This window comes from Tachysurus vachellii, chromosome 2 (genome assembly GCF_030014155.1).
Source record: "Tachysurus vachellii isolate PV-2020 chromosome 2, HZAU_Pvac_v1, whole genome shotgun sequence".
In the NCBI taxonomy this organism is placed as follows: Eukaryota; Metazoa; Chordata; class Actinopteri; order Siluriformes; family Bagridae; genus Tachysurus; species Tachysurus vachellii.
Genome location: NC_083461.1, coordinates 25,218,609 through 25,241,257, shown reverse-complemented (window position 1 = coordinate 25,241,257; position 22,649 = coordinate 25,218,609). Strand labels below are relative to the sequence as shown.

The window sequence follows — 22,649 nt, the reverse complement described above, 5'->3', positions numbered from 1 at the left end:
TTATAGTGGATCTACAGTATAAAACTCTTTGTACTTTTCCAAATACTTTTAATGTTCAGTCTCTTCTGCTAAACTTCTATGCTGCTCTTTCTGTCTTTCTGTGTTCCTGCAAATGAATCTCATTCCTCTGGAGTTGATGAAACTTGTTCATTTTTATCTTTCCTTCAACTGTTCCATTTTTTTATTTTTGTTTCTTCACAGTGTTTCTACTCCACTCCCTCAGTATGACTCCAGGTGATGATGGTTGTGTCCTGTGACTACACTTTCTTCTCTGCCTGCTACTTTTCTTTCTCCTCTTCTTCACCCACAGAACAAAATAAGTCGAAGTCGAAACTAAGCAGAACGAATCGAATCGGGATTTCCCACTAAACAAGTTTATTGTTCGATGTGCTTTCATACAACAGTTAGTTCCGGTTCGCAATTCGGATTTGATTGAACGAGCCATTTGAGGAGAGCTCCTATTGAAGAGATCTCTGTATGATACGTGATGTACAATTACAAATCTAGTAACCGATGCAGTGACACCGTTATCACACTAGTGTTAGCGACATGATAGGCGAAAAAGGCAAAAGATGTGTGGATTTTGATGAGAAGACAAAATTGTGAAAAGGAAGAAGGGAAGTCAGTTTACCAGATGCAACTGTAACAGGAATCAAAAATCAATGATCTAGCTAGCCAGTTAGCAGAAACTCTACCAATGAATGTGGCTTCTTTCGTCTCGTTTTTTGGAGTATAAATAAATAAGACCTGGATATATTGTGTCTGAAATATAAGTTATGTGAGTTAAAGTTTTTTAAAACTGTTGTATAAAAGCAACATTGCACTTGCAATCATGCAGTTATACATAATATTGTCCCGTATTCAAGTGAATTCCTGCTCATGCCATATTTCTGGATGTGTGTTATTTGAGTCAAATTATTGCTTCATACGTATTTAGCTATTTTTCCAACACTTTCATAATATTTTTATGTGCTATTTAAACTTAGATTTTTGGCAAAGGAAACTATCCAGCGACCTGGATCTAACATATAACTTTCTGAAAGCTGAGCCTGAACAATACAAAGTTGGGCAGTAGACATATCCATTAAAAGAGCTATCAAGACGCCGGTATCTATTTCCACATGACTTTATGAACAGCATAGTATTTGGACGTGTGATCAGTTAGGGCTTGAAAATCTCATTCGAGATATTATTCCCCCTTAGTCTTTATAAAACCCTCTACTCTTCAGTGAAAGATTTGCACTAGATGTTGAGCGAATGCAGTGGGATTCAGATACTGATGTTGGCCTAAAGGTCAGTTGATAAAAGCAAAGGTGCTTAAAGGGGCTGAAGTTAGGGCTTTGTGCAGGACACAGCAAGATCCACAGCAACCCTCGGCTACAGTACCATGTCTTCATGGACAATGCTGAAACAGGATTGCGCCTCTTGATTCTAAAGAAGAGAGATCTTATCTTATTGCTAGAACATACAAAGACATTCTCTATAATTTTATGCTTCCAGCTTTGTGGTAATAATTTGTACTGGTGTGATCTTGTCCAGATACTTTTGCCTAAATAGTGTATAATCAACCCATAAGGAGGTTAGAACTCTTACTGTATTTGGGCTCAAACTCACACTCTTGACAAACTGATCAGTTCAGCCACGGGAGTTTGCAAATGTATTGTGAAAGTGTTGGAAATAATTTAGGTTACCAATGTTAAAGAACCTGCCAAGGACGGAGATGTTCAATACTGCTGTCATTATTGGTAAAATCACCAGAAGTGAAAGCCAATGCAATCAGTATTGTTGGTAAACTATTACTTGTTCACCTGGTTTTGATAAAGCACAGAAACAAATTTGAAGACTCTTTTTTTTTCCCAGAAACACATTTTTTTTCCAGTAACACAAATGCCACATTTGCTTGTTGAGTGATCTACCTTGGCAGTTTGTGAAAGACTTTAACTTCTAAGCCAATGCTGTTCGATTGTTATTCATCAACACGAACACAAGGATCTATGACAAATCATGCCAAATTTTCTCCATGAATAAATTGCCAGGGCTGAGCTCTCATGGTTTCACTTTCCAGCCTCTCTTCTTGTTTGCATCTTTCCTCTGGTGTTTGGTTGTGTGAGTTTTTTTATCACAGCATGGAAACCGTCCTCACTGGTGGTCACTGACGGTCAAAGCCTCTTTGCCCTTTCCCCTTTTCATCATGGTGCCATGTTGCTCTTTACAGGTTCCTGGTGAGCTTCATGGTGGATGCTCGCGGTGGCTCCATGCGAGGTAGCCGCCACAACGGGATGCGCATCATCATCCCACCACGCAAGTGCACGGCCCCGACTCGCATCACCTGCCGCCTGGTCAAGCGGCACAAGCTTGCCTCGCCACCGCCCATGGTGGAGGGAGAGGGACTAGCAAGCCGCCTAGTGGAGGTGGGCCCTGCCGGAGCCCAGTTCCTCGGGTAGGTGATGCTCTTCTACCATTTCATTTTTTTGTTTATTCTTTACTCCCCATTGCCATGAACCCCATCTGTCTTTGGAATGTGTGGTGGCTAGGCGATTTGGCAGTGAGACTAGCATCAAGCCAGTCTCTGATACTTGACAGTAATGCTGCAATACATTGCAGAACTCAGTGTAGCATCCAAGAAGATGATTGAACTGCCCCCTGAACATATGATCACTAGTTTAGATAAACTAAAAACTTCTAAATGAGCTCCACTATAACAGATGCACAGTAGTGACTATAGAATGTGGAGAGGTTTTAAGGCTAACTATTTGAAGTGACTAAATGAAACACTAGTGTTCCTGCAGCAATGATGGACTGTTTTGTGTTCCTCCTTTTTGTTCCTCTAATTGCTGCATGGATGTTATTCAGTAAACTCCATCTTCCCCGAAAACTCCCCCCTCTTAATGAGGGCGAGAGCTTCGTTAGCCGAATCCTGCAGCTTGGGCCTCAAGGAACAAAATTTGCTGGGTAGGAGTGTGCCGCTGAGAAAAGATGACTCTGCTCATGGTTGAAGCCATTGTTGATTTTTTTTTATTTTTGGGTTGTTTTACTTTCCAATCACCCGTTTCTTTAAGGCTTTCAGCGGACTAGCGAGATCGCTGAAAGTGGATCATGCTCGCTGTACTGTGCTTGTTGGGCATGTTATCTGCTGCTGTTATGGCTGACAATTTTTGCCCATGTTTGACCAAACTCAGACACCCACTGTGCCATCCCATGTGGGAGATGGATTCATTTGCTCTTTTCTTTCTGGAGAAGGTATCATTCTTCTTGCAGTTTCAGACCAAGGCATGAGTAATGACCAATGTACATTACTTGATGTACCGTAGAGTATAGAGATGATATTTATTATCCTGTAAGATCAGGAAATGCAAAAGAACAAAAGCAATATAGCTGGAAAATATACTGAAAGTCAAAAGTTTTTGAACACCTGATATTTTACAGACCTCTAACTAGACATTTATAGTAAACAGCTGCATTTGTCTTGCACTTAATGTTGGATCAGCTGCTTTATCCTGCCAATGTCCCTGATATTAGAAGAAGCACTCATACAGACCCTGTGATATTTTTCCGTGTTTAATTGACATTCTACACCCAAACCAACAAGTGTTGAGAAACTTCTGACTGGCAGTGTTAAATGGTTAGATGTACTTTTTCATGGTACCTTCTCTGGGATTATACATTGAATGTAATTTTCTGTTTTATCATGACTCAGTGTGGACAGTGTCTTGCTTGTCTGTATCTAAATGTCACTTTATATTTATATACAAATTTATCTTTGTTAGCAATGTTAGCTTGAACTTCTGCCGTTTGAACATTTTAACCAAATTTTGAACGTATGCTGATTAAAAATGTAAAAATATCCTTAAAATATTATGGCCCTGCATATCATGGTGCTTTCCCTCCTCTAACTCAAACAGTTAAAGACTGATGACTTGGTTGATTTAAAAAAACAAAACAAAAGGCTGATTACATAGGAGCAGGGATATCACCAAAATGTGCAGGGTGGCTGTACTCCGGGACCAGCATTGAGAAAACCTGAATAAGATGTTATTCTATTAAACGTTAATTCTTAATCCCGTTAGTGCTCAATTTAAAAGGTCTGGAATGTTTTTCTTTTTCTGGGGGTATAAAGCACAAAGTATTGCCGCTTGGTAGAAATAAGTATGTAGTTCTATTTGTATAGTACACACAGACTTGTATATAAATGCTCTGATTATCAGGTGTACCAAGTGGCCCTCTGTTGCATTGCTGATACCATCATCAGTCATTTCTTAATAGAAGAGCTCCTTAAAAGCATAGTCAGCTCTTTGTGTTGTATGGTCTGTCCTTGCAGCCCTGTGATAGTGGAGATCCCTCACTTTGGCTCCATGAGAGGGAAAGAGCGTGAGCTGATCATTCTTAGGAGCGATAATGGGGAGACTTGGAAGGAACACCAGTATGACTGCAAGACCGAAGCCCTCAATGAGCTGCTGAACGGCATGGACGAAGGTAGGACATCATCGGGACACTAAAACGCTATAATTAGCAGTCTGGCATATCTCTGGGAGTTAAGTTCATATTCATGTGATTCAAAGTAAATCGTGGAAAAGAAGCAGGAAACTTGTTCTGAATTAATCCTGAACAGCAAAACATAACAGCAGGAACAAGTACCAAGTACCTCCGGTACCATGGGAGCACATCTTGTCTGGAGAATCAGTAGTGGTTTAGTCCAAAGAGTCGTCTAACAATGCCTGTAGTAAGCTAGTGCCTTCTGTGTCTTAAACTTAGAAAGCATTAAAGCACATGGCTAAACATTTTTATTATACACTTACACTCACCAGCCACTTTTAGGCAGTTATACAATAAAAATCATGCAGGGCAAGAGTTGGTCATATCACTGGCAACAAAACATTCCTGTGCACAGGAGCAGTTCTGTAAGAATACATGTTGTTGATGAGAAAGGTCAAAGGAAAATGGCCAGCAAGGTTCACACTGACATGAAGTCTACGGTGATATTTTTCCAAATTGTTCCAGTTTTCAGGACGCCAGTGCTAACTGTAGTGGCAGTCTCCTGTAGTCTTCTGCTGTTGTAGTTCAACCACATCCAGGTTCAGCATGTGGATCTCAGCTTCCTGAGATTTCTTTCTGCTTACTATTGCAGTAAAGAGTATCTACTCCCATTGTAAGACAGCTACAACAGCCTTCCTGTCTGCTTGAACCAGACTGCCCAGTCTCGTCTGACCCCAACAAGGCTTTTCACCATTCTCTGTAAACTCTACAAATGTATATTTTCTTCAGCACAAGATGATAATTGTACATGGTTTGTCCCTAAAGAACTGGAGAGCATTGAAGACCTGGAGAAGAAACGCATCTGTCGAATCATCAGTAAAGACTTCCCACAGTATTTTGCCGTGGTGTCACGGATCAAGCAGGAGACTAATCATATGGGTCCCGAGGGAGGGGTTCTTTCCAGTATGACTGTTCCTCAAGTCCAGGCCTCTTTCCCTGAAGGAGCTCTCACCAAGAAGATCAGGGTTGGACTTCAGGTATACAAACACTTAAATGTCCTTTCAGAGTTTATAGAGTTATATTTTGAACATACACAATTTTTTTGTTTGAACATATTCAATTACTTTACTGTTGCAAGTTGCTGTCAGGAGAATGAACAGTCCTTATTTTGGAGCAGAAAAATAACTACAAATGAAAGGCACAAATAAATAATCATACACAAAAACATAGTAAAGTGTTCACTCTGTGGATGAGATACGAGTTCTGCAGGTCATTGTTTACTTGATAAAGTGTAACAGAAAAAAAATATAACTGCTTGCTTGCTGTTCAGACCCAGCCAGTCCCAGATGAGACGGTGAAGAAGATCATAGGCAACAGAGCCACGTTCAGCCCCATAGTAACAGTGGAGCCACGTAGAAGGAAGTTCCACAAACCGATCACCATGACTATCCCTGTGCCTCCTCGATCAGGGGAAGGCATGAACAACGGCTACAAAGGAGACACGACACCTTGTTTACGCCTTCTGTGCAGCATCACAGGTAAGATTTGTCCACAAACTTCTCCGCTTCTCTGATACGCCTTTTTATCAGCAGTGGCTTGTATAATAGCTTTTCTAAAGTGCTGTCCATCTCATCTCCTGCTTTTTTTTTTTATTGGTTTGTGTATCCCATGTTTCCTTTCACATACATGCTAATGAGGGCTCTTCTTCAGGTGGCACGTCCCCTGCACAATGGGAAGACATCACTGGGACTACTCCGCTCACTTTCTCCAACGACTGCGTCTCGTTCACTACCAACGTATCTGCCAGGTGTCTGTCTCTGTTTTCATTATGCTTCACAAAAACATTATAATTGTAGGGATTTCCATCTGCATCAGATTCAGTAGAAACATTTAAAGTATAGATAACTCCTGTGTTTAACTTTAGTCTAAATATTTTGTCTTTTTTTAACAGGTTCTGGCTTGCAGACTGCCATCAGATTCCAGAGACAGTATCTTTGGCCACTCAGCTCTACAGGGAACTCATCTGTGTGCCCTACATGGCCAAGTTTGTAGTGTTCGCCAAAATGAATGATTCTGTGGAATCCAATCTGCGATGCTTCTGCATGACGGATGACAAAGTGGACAAGACCTTGGAGCAGCAAGAGAACTTTGAGGAGGTGGCCAGAAGCAAAGACATTGAGGTTGGTCAAAACAAGCAAACAAAAAAATCCGTGCTTCTCCCATTTGTCAGATTTTATTACATACAACAAATATTGTACTTTTGTGTTGGACGTAAGTGAAATGCAAGTGAAACACCTTTGTTATTTTTTCTATTCAAACTTCACACAAACCATATAAATGATTGTTTATTTGGAATTTTTTTAAAGGTTTTGGAAGGGAAGCCTATCTATGTGGACTGCTACGGCAATTTAACGCCTCTGATTAAAGCCGGACAGCAGCTGGTTCTTAATTTCTATGCGTTTAAAGAGAACAGACTGCCATTCTGTGTAAAGGTAATATGGTTCGTTCCTTTTTTGTTAACTTTCAATTTATACAATGCATAGAAAAATTCTGTACTAGAGATTATTAGTTTTTTGCACTCTATGTATGGCTGCCTGGCAGTCCCTGGTTTTCCGCATTATTTCCCAAGCCACCAAACATATGTTAATCCATTCAAACTGAATTGAAATGGTCATGAATTGTATTGTTCATGTGTTGTTCATGCTTATCTGCTCATTCTACACCGAATCACCGAAGGTGAGGGACAACAGCCAAGAACCTTGTGGACGGCTGTCCTTCCTCAGAGAGATTAAAAATGCAAAGGGGCTTCCCCAAACTGCCGTCTGTAACTTAAACATCACTCTGCCCGCACTCAAGAAGGTAAGGTTGTAATCAAGTCATTTGTGTCATATCATGTCATCTTCATACTCAGGAAAAGGTAGATCAGTGTTTGCAGTGATAAGGGATAAACTTGGTCAAAACTGCCTGAGTGTGTCTTTTATCTGTTTTGAGCTTCTCTCTGGTCTTTGCTCTGGCTATGGCTGACCAAATCAGAATTTTGATTTGGAACCATGCTTTGGCTGATGGTGCACAGGCTTACGCTTGTTTTTCAGTGGTATATTTTGTGGTTTGCTTTCTGTATCTTTTTCAGTTGATTTTTATTTTCTGTTTCTGTTTCTTTGCTATGGCTTTGCGGTGGCTCTTTTTCTGTGTGCTCACAATCGCCCTTTTCACATCCTGATGTTTCTTACCCCTTGCTCTCCATTGCGTTATTCCCCGTTTCTGCAATGCATCTTGGGAACCAAAAGGATATGGACTCAGATCCTGATGAAGAGGTAATAGTCCTGTCCCCTCAGTTCCATGTGGTGTGCTGGTGATTCATTTGCTTTAGTTTCTAGGTATTTGCTCTGTCAAACCACACATTGTGCAGCAATTGCCTGTCATGGGGCTTTATTGTAAATTTGCATTGGCTTAACTCCATACACTGTAAAACCACATATATTTCATATCACTGGCCAAAGATTGCCATCATTTTTATTTATCCATCGTTGTACTCTGTCACGTTGCTTTGAAGGCTTAGTTTACTGATTTAAGATTGTTACCTAAATTTTTAGATGTAAACTACATAACATGTCTATGGGGATTAAAAATAATGTTAAAACTATACAAACTATAACTAAACTATACTATAATGTTTTATGTGTATATATATATATATATATATATATATATATATATATATATATATATATATATATATATATATACGTATATATATATATACGTATATATATATATACGTATATATATATATACGTATATATATATATACGTATATATATATATATATATATATATATATATATATATATATATATATATAAAATATTTTTTTCAATAACATTAATAACATTGGTTCACATCATTATCAGTACCAGTCTATTTACAGCAAGGCACCGACTGCACCATATAGAAATACAATTTACAATTTTGCTGAAGTTTTGAATACAGAAATAGAATTTTATATAATGGCACAGTCAGACAATATAATGTAGTAAAGTCAGACTACAAATTCTGAGAGTAAACTCAAATTATTAGCATAGCTTGACATTCAGGGCTGATAAGGGGGGGAATTTATAGGACATTTTTGTTATTGTTGTTGCAGACTGAAAAGCCAGAACGACGTCATACCTTTGCATCTCTAGCCTTACGTAAGCGGTACAGCTATCTGACTGAGCCTGGATTGAGTGAGTGTGATTTCATTAACATTCTTGGGAGACTAACATTTATTAGTGTGTAAAGTTAACATAAAAGCTAACATTTTACCAGTCTAGACAATTTACCAATTGAAAATGCAAATGTTATACAGTATCTGCACATTCTTGCCATGCATAACAAAGTCCTCATGCTTGTTCTATACAGTTTCTTTTTGCATGGGTTATTATGATATTTAAGTTGCTGTGCTGTGCCTGCTCACTTTTTAGATATTGTTCACTCTCTATGTTCTCTTTTCTCATTGACAAGAAAACAATGAATTTATCCATTTAATATCCATAATATTTCTTTCTTTACTTGACATAAAAAGTCATTGTTCTTTTTCATTTCTCCCTACAACTAGTGTTGCCCCTTTTGGCTTTGTGATTGTGCAGAGTTTTCATTTATTTTTTGACAGAAATGCATGGAGAGTCACAAAGAGACTTTCTCTCAGATGCTTTCACAGTTTGCACTGAATTGCCTGTCACCAAGACTACTCAGTTCTGCATGATGAGTCTGGACTCAAGACCTACTCACCTAGCCTGCTTATTGCAATCGTAAAAATTTTCTAAAGCACAGAAAACAGGATAGCTTTTTTTTTTTGTTTATTAATATTAATTCCTGGTTTGTCAAAACACCCGAAATTGGAAATGAAACTGGTTTTTTCAAACAGATAAAAGGCACTTTAGTAAAAATCTTGGTAGCCAGTAACAGGGGAATGTAGCACATCTAAAGTCAAAAGAGAAATTGTTTTCCTCTGGGTTCTTTGCATTTGTCTTGCCATTTTGCAGTTTGTTTATTGTCTTATTTATTATGGCGCGGTGTGGTTTTATTTTTGTGATTTATTTTTGTCGTTGTTTGGGAGGGAGGGTGTTGTCTTCTCCTTTGTTGCACTTATAAGTTATTATTTGTGCCATTTGTGGACCATGGATCACAGTGAACATCTTTCTTTTTTTTTTTTTTTGGCTCTTCATCAGTCAGCTCATGTGTACCACCATGAAAGTATTGTTCTTCTTTATTCTATGATACAAGCACCACTGACCAATTTTTTTCCCCTCTGGTCTCTCTGTTTTTCAACCATTTTTGTTGATTTTGTGTTGGATTTTAATTTATCTGTTTAAAGAAACAGTTGAGCGAAGTACAACAAGAACACTGCCTGCTGGTTACCCTCACAAACCTGTCTTTTCAACAAGATCTTACCAGGCATGGTCCGCTGCTCCTGTTACCATCCCTGGGCAAACAAAGTGTGGACTGGGTTCCCTCTCCAGCTCACCTTCCAACACGCCATCTGCTTCGCCATTAAAGTCAGTTTGGTCAATAACCTCAGCTTCTCCTCTGAAGTCCACCCTGGGAACCACAAATGCATCTCCTGTAAAGTCTGTTAGTGACATCGCATCACCCATTAGAACATACAGATCTATGTCTTCACCTATAAAAACTGTTGTTCAGCAAGGCCAGTACCCTTCACCAGTTTCTAGTGGTCTCATGTCTTCATCTTTTAAAACCGGCACAGATCCTGTGTCGATCAAGGGACTGGCTGCGTCACTGACTTCAAGACCTATCTCTGTACCACCATCTGGTTCTATACTTGATAGATCATTCACCATGATGACGCCCCCTGAATCTCCAAAGTCAGTTTCAAATATGTATACATCAACTTTGTCACTCCGATCAACTCTTACCTCCGCACCTACTGCAGCAACACCTACATTTAAAACATTAACAGGTCTGTCCTCTATGAAAACTTCTCCAGATCGAGGTACAGTCTCCAATGGGACAATTCTGTCATCGTTCTCTTCATCAGCTGGGCCTGCCGTTGCCTCTGCTGAAACAGTCCTTCTTAATGGATCTGTGTCACCAGTCAAATACCCCTCTTATTCTTCTATATCACCCCGTCTCCTTTCAGAAGGAACTAGCAGTTTGCAGGAGAGGATACAAGCTACAACACAAGCAGCTGCTTCCAGTGTTAGCGCAGCTTTTTGTGAGGCTGAAAAAACTCTAATTGGCTATTCTACATCAGGCTATGACACAATCAAATCCATGTCATCTCCTCTGAGATCAAATGTGTCGAATTCAATGTATGCTTCCTATAGAAGCCCTGGTCCTTCTGGTGCCCCACTATCAACTAATGCTATGACCGTTCCAGTTTTCTCTGTAGTTAATGTTCTTCCGGAGCCCCAAGATAAGAAGATATCCGACACAGTGTCAACTGTTCCGCAGACAACAACACCAACATTTACCCCCAGATCTAAACCTTCAAAACCCCAACTCTATATCCCTTCAGCAGCATTTAAATCAGCCACTGCCACATCAAGTCAAGATATAATGCGTGACGTGGCAGACATGAAAGAGGGTCTTATAAAAATGACTGCCTTATTGCAAAATGATGCCACTAATGTATCAAAGTCGTATCAGTCCCAGGCTACCAGGGAATCTAAAATGGAAGATGATGAACCTTTCAGTTTAGTTGAGAAAGTTAAAGAAGATCTTGTGAAAGTCAGTGAAATCCTCTCTAAGGATGTGCTGAGTGAGACAAAAATCTTTACTAAGGACAAAGCATCTGAAGATGAGTGGGAGGAGTTCTCTAAAGATGAAATAGAGGAGGCTCAACAGAGTTTATTGAAATCTCATCCAACATTTGAATCCACCCTTCCTGTTAGACCACAGTCAGTGCAAGACAAAGACTTGAATTTAGCCAAGGTGGTTGACTACTTAATGAATGATATCGGTGCTAGTTCACTTACAAAAATTGCTGGTGAAAAGAGCAAATACCATGAAATTAAGGAGGGAGAGGAAAAGCAGAAACGTACATTCAAATCTGAGCATAAACTCAAAATGCCACCAACAGGAATTCGCACCTCTCCTTCAGAGAAAGATTTATGCAAATTAACTGATTCTTACAGTGGGACAGAAGCAATTTTAGAATCCCCTGATGACTTTTCCCATGATCAGGATAAAAGCCCACTGTCAGACAGTGGTTTTGAAACCCGAAGTGAAAAGACTCCTTCGGCTCCTCAGAGCGCAGAGAGCACAGGGCCCAAACCTCTATTTTCAGATGTCCCTATTCCCCCAGTCATAACAGAAACCAGAACCGAGGTCGTTCACGTGATCCGAAGCTATGAACATCCTGAAGAGGCCTGTGAGCCCCTACTAGAAGAAGCTGCCGCATTGCAATCACCTGCTTGTATTGAACCCGAGTCAGCTGCTGGCTCAATCAAAGACAAAGTAAAGGCCTTTCAAATGAAAGTCAGTTCTGAGGATGATTCTGTAATGAGCAAAAGTATGTGTCTGAAAGAAGAAACTCATATAACCACCACAACTAGAATGGTCTACCATAAACCCCAATTAAAAGATGCAGGCTGTGATAGAATTGAAGAAACCATGTCAGTTCGAGACATAATGAAAGCTTTCCAGTCAGGGAGAGACCCTTCCAAAGAATTGGCTGGGCTGTTTGAACACAAGGCTAGTAAGGATTCAATCAAAGGAGACGAATTAACACCACGGTTCCTTGACAAAGACACAAAACCCAAAGTTGAAAGAATAATCGAGGTTCATATAGAAAAGGGCAACACAGACCCAACAGAGGTAATAATCAGAGAGACAAAGAAACACCCCGAGTATATATGCAAAGGCAGCCGTGGTCTGAAGGAACTTTCTAACAGAGTAGAGGGTGATTTTGGGGCTCTACATGAAGATGAACTGTTTACTGCTGAGGAAACACTACCCTCTTTCTTAGAAACATCTAGAGTCAACACACCTGTTCCTCAAGAGGAGGAGAGTCGACCCAGTTCTGCTCAGCTCATTGCCGATGACTCATATAAAGCTTTTAAACTACTAAGCCAGCAGTCTATTGAATATCATGATGATGAACTGTCCGAGCTGAGGGGAGAGTCGTATAGATTTGCTGATAAAATGCTTCTTTCTGAAAAATTAGACGCGTCACACTCTGATACCGAGGATTCATTTGTTAACCAGGGTGGTGGAAACACTCCTGAATTAGGAGCAGAAGGATTTTATAGCCCCAAAAAGGAATCAATTTTCAGGTCAGCAAGGGACACATCTGACAATTTTTTCCATAAAGATCAGTATGACAAACTGACAGTGTTGCACTATACAACAGAACCTGGCAGCCCCAAACATACAGTTAGGATGCACTTCACCCAAGATAGGCAAGACAGAAATAGAGAAAAACTTATATATGAAGATCGCATTGACCAAACTGTCAAAGAGGCTGAAGAAAAACTAAGTGAAGTTTCGCAGTTTTTTAGAGACAAAACAGAAAAGCTAAATGATGAGCTTCAGTCACCTGAGAAAAAGCCTCCCATGAGAGACTTCAGAGAGACACGCTCAGGCCCAAGCTCTGTGTGCAGCAGTCCTCAAAAAACAAAGCCCAAAAGTGACGTGAGCTCTGAGGAATGGGATAAGGGGAAACAGAAATTGTTTGGTAGCATGAATGATAGAAAAAGTGCTAGTTTGCCAAGCAGCCCAGAGAGGCATGTGCAGTCACGCTTAAATGAGGACAAATCTAAACAGGAAAACAGTGCTTGGCAGTCTAAGGCAGGTGACCCGGTTCAAGTTAAGACTTCCAGAGTGAGCTCTGTTAGGCTCAAATTTGAAACAGAGGTCCAAAATCAAGAGAGAAATATGGCAAGTACACAATCAAAACCACCTGTGAAAAAACTTCAGGAAAGCAAATTACCTGTTTATCAATTTTTTGCTGGCTCAAAGGCTCCAAAGGTAGATTCCACAGAGGAAGGAAAGCCTTTGAACAAATCTGCAGAAAGTGATACAAGTAAAGTGACTTCCGGGCAAAATTCAACTTTCAGCAAATTTGGCACTGCATCATGTTCGTCAGAAACAGCAGACACCATTTATGGCAAGCCACAGTTTGAAAAGGACACTAAGCCAAAATATGACACAGATGAAAAACCTGATGTCAGTAAAATCAGAACTAGTGAAAAAACCTGTAACTCCTTAAAAGATGCTAGTAGTATTGATAAGCATAGCACAATCAGTGCTGACCTTAAAGGGCAACATTTTAAAAATGTATTTGTAAAGGAGGTAAAATCAGATTTGGCATCAAAAGAGAACCGCACAGACAGTGATGATACACAAATGAAGACCCTTAAAAAAAAGATTTCAGAATCACAAATTCCTGTGAGAATGTCATCCAGTCCCCCAGATGCTGATCAAGGAAAGAAAGTGAAACAAGATACAGTTGTTAAACAATCAGAAAAGAGCCCATCACATATACCTACCTTAGCTAAAACGAGAGTTCAGGGTCGCTCGGAAGTGTCTAGGGAAGAGGCTTCGATGAAGACATTTGAAAGTTCTGTAGAGGGTGGTGGTATCAGAGATCCCGGTTCAGGTAACTACAAGGACACAGTGGAAAAGGTTACCACAGTCACCACCAGAGAAAGTTTCAAAGGACTGAAGACATTACCAGTTTATGTAAGTGTGCAAGTGGGAAAACAAGGCGAGAAAGATTTAGGGACGAATGGATCAGTCAGGAAAATAGTCGGTTCAGAGAGCCGAACAATTTACACGGTCAAACAGAGACAGCCAACCTCCCCTCAGGGTAGCCCGGATGATGACACTTTAGAACAGATATCTTTTCTTGATAGCTCTGGGAAAAGTCCCATGACCCCAGAAACACCTAGCTCTGAGGAAGTCAGTTATGATCTCACCTCAAGAACCCCTGAATGTTTCATGGCATTCATACCAGGCAGTGCTAGTCCAATAGCTGAAGTCTCAGAAGAATCAGAGGATTCTGAGCAAGGCAAAGTGTTTACATATAAAGAAACTGCCCCAGAAAAGGTCTCAGGCATTACGGCAGCCAACAGGAGTCAGGATACCGGACAGAAAAATAAAGACAAAAGAGTTGCGTACATAGAGTTTCCCCCTCCCCCTCCCTTGGACGCAGATTCATCACAAACAGAGAAAAAAGGGTCCACTCCTTCCTTAGAGATAGACACCGATATGATGGAGGTGAACCTCCAGGAGGAGCATGACAAGCATCTTCTTGCTGAGCCCATAATTAGAGTCCACCCTCCGTCCCCTGTGCCTCCAGGAGCTAATGACAGTGACTCAAGTGAAGACGAATCAGTATTTCAACCCATTCCTGTTAAGAAATATACCTTTAAAATTGATGAGCAGGACCAGGGGAAGGAATCCAAACCCAAAAAACAAGACAGGAATGGCAATCATAAAGAACCTGGGATAAACGGCAACGGCAAAGCTGAGGATAATGACTATGAACAAAATGGCAATGATCAGTCTATCACAGACTGCTCGATAGCAACAACTGCCGAGTTCTCTCATGACACAGATGCCACAGAGATTGATTCTCTGGATGGATATGACTTTCAGGATGAGGATGATGGCCTTCATGAAAATGATGTAAAAACATTTGGATTTTCCAATGACAACAGAAAAGACATTTGGGCTTCGGAAAGCATGCTTAGGCCTAGCGACCGGTCTTTCAGCCAAAGTAAACTTGAAGTCATTGAAGAGGAATCACCGACTGAGGAGTACAAAAAGGCGAAAACTAGGAGTGAGCCCGCTGTTAACCACGCAGAAAACGGAAAGGACAACGAAAAGGACAAAAAGCAATCAAAGGAAGAAGGACTGTCTGAAACATACTTTAGCTACAAGCTTGAGGAAGAGTTTAATACTCCGTTTAAAACTGTTGCGACAAAAGGCTTGGACTTTGATCCCTGGTCAAGTAAAGGAGGAGACGATGAAGTTGTCGATGCTAGAATTAAAGATGATGAACCAAAGCCTTTCGGGCTAGCCATAGACGAGAGGTCTCAAGCGACTACCCCTGACACGACTCCTGCAAGAACTCCAACTGATGAAAGCACACCAACTAGTGAACCTAACCCATTCCCCTTCCACGAAGGGAAGATGTTTGAGATGACCCGCAGTGGTGCAATTGACATGAGCAAACGGGATTTTGTTGAAGAGAGGCTGCAGTTTTTCCAGATTGGTGAGCATTTATATGGACGGAGACCTGGGAATAAAAGGGAAGGGGTCACAAATCCAAGTGTAGTCACATCACAACCACAGCAAGTAGAGCATGCACAGGTTAAGATGGATAACAGCACAGTAGCATCATACAATATCATTCAGATTTGCGCTGATCGCTCGGACACTCCATCTCATGACAACATTATGGAGCCACCCTCATATTCAGAAGTCAGTTCTAATTTGTGTTCCTCTTTTAAGATAGGAGTCAAAGACACATCTGGTGAGAATAAGGATTTGGTGTGTATGGACTGGGACAGTTTTACAATTAAAACATCGCTAGCTTCAGAAGGCCCCAAACCAGAAACGAGTACAGAAAGCCAATATGAGCCAAGGACAGATTTATCAAAGACAGAGCAGAAATGTATCCAGACACAGAACTGCAATAATAATAGTAATCTACAGGCTTCCAGTGTTACAAATAAGTACATGCAGTACAGCGCTATAGAACAGCATCAGCATTCACATCCTGAGGCCAGCTACTTTAAGCCTATTTCAGAGGATTTTCTTAAAACAGACTCAGATATAGTGAGAGAGGAGAGCTATGATATGAACAAGGTAAATGTAATTCCACAATGCCACCAACAAAGTGCTGTGCACAAAGAAATCGTAATTCCACAATGCAAGGACGTTAAAAGAAAGACACTAATGTCTAGGTTGCCGATACTGGAACATCGTTCAACAAAAGGCTATAGCTGTGCAGGTATGAGGTTACAGCTATCAAACAAAGGAATCAAACAGGGGCCCAGTAAAAGACTAGACCCATTCCCGATTACAAAACCCGAAACTCGCATCCCAGTGTTGAAGGTTAAGAAAGATCCTAATAGTTCTTCTTCAATAGGGAAATGTAGGACAAGCACATTAGTGAAAGAGAAAAGAAGAACTCAGGTAAAAGTAGCTAGAAGTGTGTCAAAGACAGACTCTCGAAGCTCAACAAAAAGTAAGACAAACCAGAAGCAGGTGCAGGCCATGGGCAAAATCGCTAACTTGAAGGCTAGTGAAACAGTAAAGCTTGTGGACTGCCATGCTGATGAAGACAAAAAGATGCAGGGAGATGATAAGGATGAAGAAAGGAGCACATCCAGGAACACATCTTTGTCAGAAGCATCCCAGCCCTCCACTACATCCAGGTCTGCTAGAGACGTGAGAGCAGAGGTTGAGCAGGCCGGCAGAGACAGGAGGAGGAGGAGGAGTAAGAGGACGAGTGGAAGTGAAGGCAGTCAGGGTGCTGGGTCTCAAGTGGCCCCTGGCGTGGAAATCGAGCCTAGTTTGTAAAATTTTCCACTTGTATGATCTTAGTTGCATGAACCATTGTGATTGCTTGTGGCGTGATTGAACTGTAGATGTCTTCCTATCATTATTTCATCTTTCTCTCTTTGTGTACTTGTGTCTCTTGTTATGATTTCACTCTATATGATGTAGTCAGCCTTACTGTAGCATGCTAAAATGAGAGGACAGATCGCTGGACAGATCGTCAACCTATGCAGAGTGCTAAGCAGTTTGCAGTAGCTTGAATAAATTATTTAACTTTTGGAAGCTTCAGAAGCATTTGAAACAAGTGTTCATTGTTCATTTGTGAGTCTTGTTCATCATCATTTACTCAGTAAGGTTTTTTTTATTTGTTTTTGTTTGTTTTTATTGAAAGAGGTGTTAGTGATTAGTAGCAAATTATTCTTTGCAAACTTACTATTTAACACCACTGACAAATTATTAACCAGATGCCTTAAAACATTGCATTTGTCCTCTTTTCTCTTCCACATATCCAAAATGTAATTCATTTTTGGGGAAAAGGTTACACCTCGTAGGTTTTCTCATTTTGATCATGTTAAATCACGTTTGTTAATTAATTTATTTGTCTAATTCCTATATTTTTTTACTAACAGGCCCTCAGAGTCCTTGCGAAAGGACAGACCTGCGGATGGCTATAGTGGCAGATCATCTTGGCCTTAGCTGGACTGGTATGAGAAACAATCGTTCATAGTGTTTCTACCTTGAGGATTAAAATTGTGCCTCATATTTCTATGAGAATGTCACTTGTATCTATTAGAAGCTGTTAGTTTTTTTAAAAAAAATAAATTAGTGTACGACGGTGCTATATGATGACCTCTGGCAGTTTTTAGGCATTACATGCTCAGAATGGTCCTGGGCATGATCAGTCGGCATTACCATCTGCATTCTCCTGACCCAGATGCACCGAAGTATTATGAACATGCGTCTGAAAGAGAGACAGACTGCTTATCTATTTTTAATGTGTTGCAGAGCTGGCCAGGGAAATGGATTTCTCGGTTGATGAGATAAATCACATCCGTGTGGAGAACCCCAACTCCTTGACAGCTCAGAGTTTCATGCTATTAAAGAAATGGGTCGGCAGAGACGGTAAAAATGCCACAAGTAAGTTATAATTTTCTTTTGCTATTTGGTAAACAGGGGTGTATATTACATACATCATACCTCTAAACTTTACAGACAACGATGACACACATTCTTGACTGTAGGCTGGAGGAATAAAACCTTTTAGAGTGGTTTCTCTTGCCCAAAATTCAGAATATAACCGAGTGTATTCTTTTCTCTCCTTTTAGCGGATGCCTTAACTGCAGCACTGACAAAGATCAATCGGATGGATATTGTGACATTGCTGGAAGGGCCAATATTTGATTATGGTAACATTTCAGGCACAAGGTGTTTTGCAGATGATAACGCAGTTTTCCGGGATCAGGCTGATGGTAAAGTTTAGCCCCATCTAGCTGAACTCTGTTTCTCCTTTTATTTCTTTCTTGAATCGTTGCAGAAGTAGAAAAACATAAAGGCTAAACACTTACTGATCTAAATTCCAACTCAAAATTCCAATCTCGGTTGTACTTCATCCACGCTCAAATCCCGATGAATATATATATGATTCTAAAATGTTTTATTTAGTTAATACTGCTCCTAACTCAAAGTGGTGTGACTAACCAGCGTTGGGCAGTGTGATATGATTGTGTTTAACTGTATGGATTGATTTAATGCATGCAGTTATGAATATTAAACCTTAATCCCATCTCAGTGAAATAAAAATGTCTTTAATGTTCCTGACTAATTGGGTTTATAATTTGTGATAACTGCACAATGTTTCATTGCTGCTATAGAATTTGGTCTTATATGATGGGATTAACATTTGGTCCATGCTCAACCTACATAAACATTATGTTTATATGTATATCCAATATTAAAAAAAAGTATAATGAAAACCTAGTCAAAAAATTTGGTTCAGTCAGTTATGTAATTGAGCAAATACATAGATACATGAAAACATAATGCTAGCTACATGGCATTAATGAAGCATGGTAAAGTTTTTATGTAATTTATGGAGCATGGTGGAATGTCTGCTTTGTTGGTGCCTGTAGTGCTTGATAGATTTTCTAGCATCTCAAATCTCTGAACCTTCCTGCTAGAGTGCCTTCTTCTAGTCTTCTGCAAAACCAGACCCGCTACTCTTCAAAGCCACGTGGCCGCTCTCACAGCAACACCTCTGTCCATTAGAGCAGCTCTCCTGGCATAGCTGCTGCCGCCTCCTCTCTCGCTCTCTAGCAACTGCTATAATAATGCTAACTCTAGCTGCAGCTAATAACTCACTCGCAGCATCGCTAACTCTGAATTGTTAGCTTCATTGTACTAATATTCACAGCTAACTCTGCATAATCATTTTCTTTTCAAAACTACACCCTATGGTGACCTTGATCTTCCTCCCTCCTCATCATTCTCTGCCTCTTTACCTGTTATAACTGTGTTATCTGTTTGCAATATTCCAATGCTGTGTTGTTTCTTCTTTTTCCCTCCATTTATATCTGAACCCAATTCATGCCCAGTTCCTACATGCTAGAGCCACATTATTTATGTGACATTTGTCCTCTAACAAATCTGTATTGGTAAATTAATCAATCATAACTGTTTTGCTTTTTTTTTTTTCATATTTCATTTCAATATCATTACCAGTGTGTTATTTTTGTTTATTGTGCATGTTTAAAAAAAGCTCACCTAACATATCTGTTGACCTGGTAGTGGCATTTTGGAGTTGTGGTGTTGCAAGCACCTCAGTCCTGCTGTGTTGTATCACTCAGGTTACCACGACATCAGTCTGGAGCTGCAGAGTCCCTCAGAGTTGTCCTATGAACCCCCCACCCCTCTCCGCCAGGACGATTTCTTTAGCGAGGACGGTAGTGTAGACCCACCCAGTAGATCCCCAGTTAGACCCAATGAACTGTCCTTGGCGACCACTTCCAGGGATGCACTCTCCCCGAATGCAGCACCCCCTACTGTGGTAGCTGAGGATTCCTCAATAGGAGGCAGAGGCTCATACAGCCGAGATGGGGGCTCGACCGAAGATGATCTGGAGTCCCATGACTGTGATGAGGTGTTTAAGCATCCAGAAGTGTTCATGCAGAGCACTCTCCAAGAGCAAGAGGTTCCTCCCAACAGAACCCATGGGGCAAGAGAAAGTGGCAGGTCTGGTTTTGAACAGCAAGAGGACAAAGAAATGACCCAGGAGGAGTCCCTTTTTAAAGGCATTAACTTGGAGGAAGGGTCAGAGAATGAGGAGATAACCAAAGAAAAAGTGGAACAGGCAGAAAAAGAGATGTCTTCACTTGCAGGGTTGCAAGAAGGGCCATCCAGTGTGAGCCAGGAGGTCTCTGCTTCGGTTCTGCACACTGATACACAAATGCAAGAGAGGAGGTGAGACCTGTCACTTCTCCTTTTTTCCATACTGAGATCCACTAACGAGACCCTCACTTCAGCAGATCGAGCACTACAGGACAAACTCATGACCTAACTCTAATTTCTTTTTAGCCAAAAGCCAACTGAGAGACAGAATGGGGAACTTCAAGCTCAAGGGGGTTCACTGCTTGAGACCCAGGAAACTTCGAGTAAGGCAAAGGGCAAAAGCAGCAGGGACCCCCCAAGTGACAACACCGCTGGGCCGAGCACCATGGATGAGGAGACAGCAGAGCCAAAGGCTAAGGTACTGTTGTTGATATTCACTCGCATTGAACCATAAGACCAAGAACACTGAATGTTGTTAAAACTCAGAACAGAACTCAGACACAACAGGTAATAGATGCATGTAAATCTGTGAATGATCTGGAGTCTGTGGTTAATTACAGTGTCCTTTTTTTATTAAACCCAATCTAAATTAGAAGTAAGGGCTCTGGGTCAAACAAAACATACTGAATTGCTTTCAGCAGGAAGCACATAGAGACAATGAGTCCAGTTCTGATGAGGAACACACAGTCACCACCAGGGTGTATCGACGGAGGGTGATTCTGAAGGTACTCGGTGTTAGTAGACCAGGGTGTGCAGTGCTCTTTGTGTGTGCACTTATATATGTATGTTTGGGCTTGGAGTGATGCGATGTGCTCATTTCTTCTCCATTATAAGGTTCTCATATTCCTTCCTCGTTGATCACCATAACTCTTTTGTATCTCTTCTGTCCTGTCATTTCAAGGCCTATTATTTGCCTCCTCATACATCTCATTCTGTGACACTTACATTATTTTTAAATAATGGAATGGAAACATGGACTACATGAAGTCCTTTTTAAAGAATACTATTCACACACAGAATTCCGTACATCTTCCTGTATCCGGAAAGACATTTTTAGTAATTATGATAAATGACTGTTTATTTGTAAGCCCTTGTTGTAGGGTCATGGCCACTTATTTATATTAGATTGAGCTGAATCATTAGTATGTCACTAGGCAGTATTTACCCAATACATATCTGAGACAGTGGATAGTTATATTTGTGTGGGGGGGAAAAAAGCAAAACCTCTTCCTTCACAGTATATATAATAATAGACTATTTTCTAGTAAATCTATTTGGACAGGCTGTAGGTACAGATTTGTCCAGATGGACATAATAAAAAGACAGAAGTAATAATTAGATTACCGCATATTACCTCATATAAATCTAACCCAGTCTGAATAGGCCTTCGGTCAGTGTCCATACATTACTTTGCTGTTTTAGAGCTTGATATGCAATAACACTGCTTCTGGGCTGTTTGTTTAAGTGCCAATCTTCTGTCAATCAAACAGATGTCAGTCATGTCAGAACTGTTTGTAGCTTGTATGTCTGTATGAGCATGTCCGTGCTGACTAAAACATGAGTAAGTCTCTTTATACGTCTCCCTCAATAGGGTGATCAGGCCAAAAACATTCCCGGCGAGTCAGTCACAGAGGAGCAGTTCACAGATGAAGAAGGAAACATTGTTACCAGAAAAGTAACCTCACAAAATCAATCCTTGCACCACTTAGAAATTTGTCATTTTTCCATCTGTACATATGTGTGTGGGTGTGTGTGAGTGTGTGTGTGGATATATGCAGTACTGTGCAAACGCAGGTGTGAAAAAATACTTTCAAAATGAATAGAAGAGAAATCCAAATCAAATCAATATTTGTTGTGACCAGCCCATGCTTGCAAAACAGCATCAATTCAGCATCAACAACATTTTTTCACACCTTTTCCACAGTATTGAGTTTATATTCTATCCATCTTCAGACGTGTGAGTGTGAGAAGCACATTATATGGTATGACTTTAGCCTTTCTCTCAGGTTATCCGGAAAGTGGTACGTCGTGTGCCTGGGAAAGATGAGAAAGGCAAGAAGAAAAGGAGCAGGCGCTCCAGACAGGCCGCTAGGGCTGAGGAGCCTGTTGAACAGGAAGAGGGGCCCTCTAAGAGCCCCGAGGGCCTGAGTGAAAACTCTGAGGTTAGGACGGTGTGCCGTGTGCAGGCTTGATTTCCACTGGAGTTGAAAGCGCTTGCGTGTGACTCACTTGCTGTGCTTGAGACATCTAAGTCTTGGGTGTTTGTGTGGAACAAATGCTGCATTCTGATGTATGAATGAGAGCGATGGCCGTGTTCCCTGACCGAGTGGCCATTGCTG

General features: G+C 40.7%; 1 protein-coding gene across 11 annotated transcripts in view; it reads left to right on the top strand.

The window, feature by feature from the left end:
* ank3b (ankyrin 3b) overlaps positions 1-22,649 on the top strand; it is a 142,659-nt gene that overhangs the window by 117,935 nt on the left and 2,075 nt on the right. For 9 of the 11 annotated variants that reach the window (XM_060863991.1, XM_060863994.1, XM_060864000.1 and 6 more), the window contains 17 exons: positions 2,216-2,440; positions 4,319-4,473; positions 5,299-5,510; positions 5,804-6,011; positions 6,184-6,280; positions 6,425-6,653; positions 6,840-6,965; positions 7,210-7,332; positions 8,618-8,699; positions 17,616-17,690; positions 17,992-18,123; positions 18,312-18,455; positions 19,830-20,442; positions 20,557-20,728; positions 20,952-21,035; positions 21,902-21,985; positions 22,317-22,472. In XM_060863991.1, coding sequence (XP_060719974.1) covers positions 2,216-2,440; positions 4,319-4,473; positions 5,299-5,510; positions 5,804-6,011; positions 6,184-6,280; positions 6,425-6,653; positions 6,840-6,965; positions 7,210-7,332; positions 8,618-8,699; positions 17,616-17,690; positions 17,992-18,123; positions 18,312-18,455; positions 19,830-20,442; positions 20,557-20,728; positions 20,952-21,035; positions 21,902-21,985; positions 22,317-22,472 — 2,917 coding nt within the window. The remainder of the gene's footprint in view (positions 1-2,215; positions 2,441-4,318; positions 4,474-5,298; positions 5,511-5,803; positions 6,012-6,183; positions 6,281-6,424; positions 6,654-6,839; positions 6,966-7,209; positions 7,333-8,617; positions 8,700-17,615; positions 17,691-17,991; positions 18,124-18,311; positions 18,456-19,829; positions 20,443-20,556; positions 20,729-20,951; positions 21,036-21,901; positions 21,986-22,316; positions 22,473-22,649) is intronic. The other 2 variants (XM_060863997.1, XM_060864001.1) reach the window with 2 other exon arrangements.